Source organism: Phaseolus vulgaris, chromosome 6 (genome assembly GCF_051622355.1).
Source record: "Phaseolus vulgaris cultivar YP4 chromosome 6, ASM5162235v1, whole genome shotgun sequence".
NCBI classification, from domain to species: Eukaryota; Viridiplantae; Streptophyta; class Magnoliopsida; order Fabales; family Fabaceae; genus Phaseolus; species Phaseolus vulgaris.
This window is the reverse complement of record NC_143503.1, coordinates 17,315,651-17,322,193: the sequence shown is the minus strand read 5'-3', so window position 1 is coordinate 17,322,193 and position 6,543 is coordinate 17,315,651. Positions and strand designations below refer to the sequence as shown.

At 34.7% G+C, this 6,543-nt stretch overlaps 1 protein-coding gene across 1 annotated transcript; it reads right to left on the bottom strand.

Moving 5' to 3' along the window:
- Nucleotides 1–349: 349 nt before the first annotated feature.
- LOC137831078 (membrin-11) lies at nucleotides 350–3,165 on the bottom strand. Its single transcript, XM_068638600.2, has 4 exons — nucleotides 2,742–3,165; nucleotides 1,449–1,569; nucleotides 1,214–1,363; nucleotides 350–705 (listed from the first exon to the last, which is right to left on the bottom strand). Exons 1-4 carry the CDS (start codon nucleotides 2,984–2,986, stop codon nucleotides 544–546), a joined length of 678 nt encoding a protein of 225 aa, XP_068494701.2. The 5' UTR covers nucleotides 2,987–3,165; the 3' UTR covers nucleotides 350–543.
- Nucleotides 3,166–6,543: the final 3,378 nt, after the last annotated feature.

Below are 6,543 nucleotides of genomic sequence, written 5' to 3'. Positions count from 1 at the left end.
TTTAAAAGTGACAAACAATTAAGTAGTATTGAAATAAAAACATCTCCGCGTCTTTTCTGTTGTTTTCCGGTGGATAAAATAGGCGATTTTGGGGAATAAAATAGGCGACGAAATTCACAAATTCACTATTTCGAATGCGTAATGCAGTTGTTTAAGTTGAACTACAAATTCATGATACAATTGTACAATAAGTTCCATGTTTATTTGTCTAAAAAATACCCGATGGCATGAACTTTTCAATACTATTTTTTAGATGGATTAGGGACAGAGTGCATTTGTTTTTCTGACTAAGTAAATTCAAATTCGTATCAAGCATCTTGGGAACTGAACTCCAAGTGGAAACAAATACTGCAAATCTAAAGTAGGCCAAAATATATATTTTGTGAAATAACTATGGTGTAAGCAGTAACAAGATTTATACAGCCTCGTGTCTGTTACCTCATGACGCACAAGCTGTTGAAGTTTCGCTTATTTCTGCCAAATTACTTCGTTTCTCACTTCTATATGCTCTCTCAAACAAAGAAATTTCTAATCTGAGAATGTTCAGTGTCTCCAGAAAACTAACGCGAACAGGAAAATGACAGTCAACAGCATTCCTGCATATTTGATCCACTGGTCGACTCGGTTTCGTCTCTCAATTAGCCTCAAAACAGAGTTAGATATCCCAACTGTATTGAGGATGTCCAATGCTTTTCTATGTGCACTCTGCATCGAAGATATATGTCCAGATGAAAAGGTATATCAACAACAATATAACGGATTAATAATGCTTCACTAATTAGCACTAAGGAATTAAAACCATATAAAAACTGAATAAGGTTCAAATTTACAGGGGAAAGGGGACAAGAAAATGTTGTGTTTAACATCTGTAACATAAAATAAGAGACAAAAAACATAATTATATTTAACGTAACTAATGACTTAGTTTACATGTTTAAGAGGTCAACATCTGAAACAGAAACGGCATGAAAAGAACAATAAATAGATAGAGACAGGAAGCAGATATTTTACATTATTGAATCTAATACAACTAATGACCTGCTGCTGCTGGACAGCAACAATTTCCGTGATTACAATCTAAATTTGGTAGAGAAACTACTATTTTAGCCTAAAGATAATATCTACTCTGTTACCAATAATCAAAAAGATTATTCGAGCTAAACCTAAACTGTAGAATATAAATGTTGTCATAGCAGAAATGAAATGAAATTACCTTCAAGCGTTCTCTTTGACCATGTATTGAAGAAAGGATGGCTTCCCCAATTGCATTTGCATTTTCTAGTTCCCGGGCAGAAGTGCGAACTGAATGTAATGCTTGTGCCTCCTCATAAAAAATTCTCAGAACATGAGCAGAATCCCCATTCTAGCAATTTCAAATGAAGTTGTTATTAGTAAATAATGAGGATAAAGATAAATCATTAAACTAGAGCATGATGGTAACAACATACAGCTCGTCCCAACAGTTCTGCTCTCTCATTAGCTTCTCTCATCCGTTTCTGATTCCGTAAGTTATATTTATCCAAACTTGCTCTTAGTGATTCAGCCTCTTCAGCTATTTGTTCCACTTTTCTGAATAAGAAACATAATACCTTTAATGAAAATGCTCAACTAGAATACTGCAAGTCCAGCAACAGAACCCACGATATATAGCATAAATATAAGCAGAAGATACAGATGAAAAAACCCACGATATATAGCATAAATATAAGCAGAAGATACAGATGAAAAAAAAAAGATTTTTGTATTATAGATATGACAATTAGCATTAAGTTATGTGGGCAATCATTTTGCATAATACGAGTAACCCAGATAACTGTGACAATAAAGAGAACCTGCCATGAATGTTTTGTTAGGGACTCCAAAATTTTGAAGCTACTATAGATCTTAATCAGAACCAAAGAACATCACTAAGGTCAAGGAAAATAATTGTGAAATAATTTATACAGTATGTATGTCTCATTTATTTCGAGGAAAGGAGTGCGTTGTTTAGAAATGCAGCAAAGATAAAAACAAATTTATGTACATGTTGTTTTAGCTCATTGAGCACTCTTGGAACAGAATGAAGAAATTGAGGTAAAATTTAAGAAACATTGCACATACTTCACTCAAGTTCTTGTTATTTCTAACAACAGCAGATTGATAAGGCCTAATTGGTAGCATATATCTGAGTAAATTTACAGAGTAATGATTTGTCTTCCCCAAAATGTACTCATCCTTGTAAACCACAAATAAATGAAATTTTTACTTTATATTAAGATGGCCAATACAGAATTAATAAAAACATGCATAGATCGGTTAAACAACATTTGCAACGACTAGCCTTGAGTGAAGATTCGAGAATTTACAGTAACATACATCACAAATTGCAATTAAAAATTAAAATCAAACACACAGAACGATTACAACATCCTCCTACATTTTGAATCATCAACAATCTATAATCCTTCGCACTTTTCCATTTCATCTTTCAAACATAATAACAGCATCTGGCATTGAATTTTAATTGCTCTTTCGATTAATTTCAAACACATAATTGTCATCATTCTTCCACAATTCAAGAGGCGCAATTCCGAACTCCAACAATCACAACGCGAATCAATATACATATCGAAACACATATGAAATTGTCAATTCTTTAACAAACAAATATGCAACTCCTAAGTCAAACAACCACACCGCGAAACAACACACATCGTCATAAAAACAACAGATTCTACGAGATCGGGATCCGAATCGTTCACCTTTTCCAGAGATCGCGTTGAGGTTTTGCCGCGACCGATCGCCAGAGGCGGTCCATCTCCACGCAGAGGGATTGGATCTGAGTGATGTCCTTCTTCACAGCGAACGACAGCTCCGTGTCGGCGCCGGTGCCAGCGGTGGCAGAGTACTCGAGGCGTTCGAGACGTTCAAGACCGTCACGAGACCTAAGCAGAAGTTTCTTCGCGGATTGGTGAATCTCCGACAGTGTTCCTCCACCTCCTTCCATGGCGGCGACGGAGATGGTTATGGTGGTTTTCTAGAGTTTCTCCGAAGGGAGAGAGAGAGAGAGAACTTTTCAATTTCACCGGAAAACAAAAGCAAAATAAACCGTTGTTGTTAGTTGGGATATTTTTCCCATTTAAGATATTTCTATTGAATTTACTGTCTTATTAGTTAAAGTTAGTCAATAAAAAGTAAAAAAAAGTATACCTATATTTCTTTGTATTACTATTTTTATGATTTTATAAAATAACATTTTCTAATTTTTAGAAAACGTATATATATATATTGTTTTTAATAAATGATATTTAACTTTTATTTTATTTATAAAAATACTTTTTTGGAAAAGAAGTTGGTTAAAATTTGATTTTTACGCCAATAATGATCTATTTATCACTTAGGGTATCTAAACTCAGATACTCACTCGTACACCGAGTTAACCCTAATTTATCGTAAAAATAAGCAAACAATTTCACTGTGCATTACTTAATCATTCCACAGAGTGCCTGAACTCGGGTGATTGCTTGCACATTGAGTTAGGTTGTCTTACCTTATCTTGAGCCAAACAACTTTAGTCATAACAAATCAAACTGCAGAGCGCCTGAACTTGGGAGGTTATACTTGACACTGCACTAGGTCGTCTTACTTGACAATAGATAAACAATTTACACATAGGGCGCCTGTTGAATCAAGTGTGTTCAAGCTTTGAAGAATCCAAATCCTTTGTGTTTGATGGAAGGCTGGATGTGCTTGTTGTTGCTGAGGTGCTTTAGAATAGGATCTAGGGTAGATTATATTTGTAATCCACTCTTTGTTGAATCTAAAGCTTAAGTGTTTTAAAATCTTTTAAGATTAAAGTGTTTTTCAAACTAAGTGAAAAACAATCTGTTGTTTTGTCGAAACAACCGATTGTTTTACACTTAAGTGTTTTTGAAAAAGTTTGAAAACTGTTTTGGATGGTTGACTTGCTGTCAAACCCAAACAACCGATTGTTTGTTTGGAATCCTAACAGAAAACAATTTTGTTTGTTAAAAGAGCTTTAATTGATTTCATAACTGAATACGCTCCTGCTTTAAATGCTTTGACCAAGATTTGAATACTACAAATAGTTTGTTAATATTTTATAACAAACAACAAGAAATAAAAACAGATTTGAGTTTTTCAAAGAGTTTTGAAGCATTTTGAGTTTGAACTTGAGTTTTGGTTATTCAAGAGAGAAGTGGAATAGGATTACTCTGTATTGATTTCAGTTGATTCTGTAACAGTGTAATTCGTTCTGTGATTTGCGTACATTCTGGTGTTGTAAAGCCAAGAAGGGTTGTGTGCTCTTGAGGTTGTCAAGATCAATATTTTTGGTGGTGTATGTGCTGAGCCAAAGGAAATGTGTGTCTTGAGGGGATCAAGGTCACTTCTTTGGTGGTGTGTGTATGTAATTTGGATTTGATTACCTAGTGGATTCCCCACTGGTTTCTGGGAAACTGGATGTAGCTCTTGGGTTAAGAGTGAACTAATATAAATTGTTTGTGCAATTCTCTCTTAAACTCTTTAATTTCAGTTGTTGTTATTTTACAGGTATAAACAACCGATTGTTTCTGCGAAACAACCGATTGTTTCTGCGAAACAACCGATTGTTTCTGCGAAACAACCGATTGTTTCTGCGAAACAACCGATTGTTTCTACGAAACAACCGATTGTTTTTTTGTTGTTTTTCTGTTTTGAGCTTTGTTGTTGGCAAACTGAATTCCTAAATCTGGTTTCTTGCAAAGAATTTCATTTTATCCTAAAGAGTTTGTGAAAACCCCCTTTAAACCATTCACCTCCCTCTAGTTTAAAGCCATACATTCTAACAATTGGCATTAAGAGCTTGGTACTTGAAAAATACTCAAGTTTGATCCGAAAATCTTTTTTCAATGGCTGGAAAACTATCTTTTGAGGAAGGTGCTTCAATCAACAAACCACCTTTATTCTGTGGTTTGAATTATAAGTATTGGGAGACTAGAATGAAAATCTTTGTTGAATCCATTGATCAAGGAATTTGGGATTCAATCGAAAATGGCCCTTTCATTCCAAAGCTTAAAAAGAATGGATCTTTTATTAAAAAACCTTGGTCCTAATGGAACAATGAAGAATGTAAGATGGCCAAGCTTGATTGTATTGCCCAAAACATAATAGCTTCTGCACTGCATTCTAATGAATTTTTCAGGATATCAGAATGCAAATCTGCCAAAGAAATGTGGGAAAAACTCAAAGCTACTCATGGAAACATCACTGAATCAAAAGAAGTAAAGACAAGAAGTCAAGCAAGAAGGAAAATGAGGCAAAATCGGAAAAGCCTCAACCTCTGCTTCATGGCCAAAAAGGAAGATGACTCAAGCAGTGTAAGTTCCTCTAATTCTTCAAATACTGAAAATTACAGTCAATTGCTTCAAGCTTTTCAAGAAACACATGAAGAAGCTAACCGATTGGCTCTCTTGAACAACCAGTTAAAGGGAATGAACAATTGGCTTGAAAACAGAGTCATAACACTGGAAGAAGAACTGAAAAATTTAAAAACAAATTTTGAAAACCTTGAAATCGTTTACAAAAACTCTTCTTGCAAGTGTGACACTTTATTTTGTGAAAATCTTGAAAAGAAAATTCATTATCTTGTTAAAACTGTGGATAAGCTTTCAAAAGGTCAATCCAACTTTGAGAATGTCTTGGCATCTCAAAATTGTGTTTTTGGAAAAGCAGGATTAGGTTTTAATCCACAGAACAAGCAAGATAAATTTTCAAAGTCATTTTCGAAACTGCTAGAAAAACAACCGATTGATCTGTCGAAACAACCGATTGTTACATGTTTTTATTGCATGAAAAGAGGCCATTCTGCAGATTCTGTAAAATCAGGAAATATGCAGTTCCTAGAGGTTTTATGAAGTGGATTCCCAAATGTTGTAAAGCTTCAAATGATGAATGTAAACCAAATGGACCCACATTCATAAGGGGACCAAATCTTTGTACTTGAAAATCTACTTTGTAGGAAACCTTGAAGGAGAGCATGGAACAATGGTATCTGGACAGTGGATGCTCTAAGCACATGACTGGGGATAAATAAAAGTTTCTAAGCATCTCCTTTAAATAAGAAGGGCATGTATCCTATGGAGACAACAACAAGGGAAGGATTCTTGGAAGAGGATCCATAGGAGACAAAGATATCTTGATTATCCATGATGTTCTTTATGTAGAAGGCTTAAAGAACAACTTACTAAGCATTAGCCAACTGTGTGACAAAGGATATCAAGTGATCTTCAAGACAAACTCATGTGAAATTTGTCTTCCCAACTCAAAAGAGGTAATGTTGATTGGTAAGAGAATCAATAATGTTTATCTCTTGGATATCTCTTCTCCTTGTTCTATTGGTTGCCTTCTTTCTAAGCATGATGAGTCTTGGCTATGGCATAAAAGAATTGCTCACATTCACATGAATCACTTAAACAAATTAATATCTAAAGATATTGTGATAGGGTTGCCCAAGCTCAAGTTTGAGAAGGACCACATTTATGAAGCTTGCCAAAAGGGGAAACA

What these genes read in the sequence shown, in the direction of transcription:
- LOC137831078 (XM_068638600.2), bottom strand. Translation starts at nt 2,986, where the DNA reads ATGGAAGGAGGTGGAGGAACACTGTCGGAGATTCACCAATCCGCGAAG. An exon ending in CAGAACTGTTGGGACGAGCT is followed by an intron (nt 1,364 to 1,448) that starts GTATGTTGTTAC and finishes TGAAATTGCTAG; the next exon opens with AATGGGGATTCTGCTCATGT. An exon ending in GTCAAAGAGAACGCTTGAAG is followed by an intron (nt 706 to 1,213) that starts GTAATTTCATTT and finishes TCTTCGATGCAG; the next exon opens with AGTGCACATAGAAAAGCATT.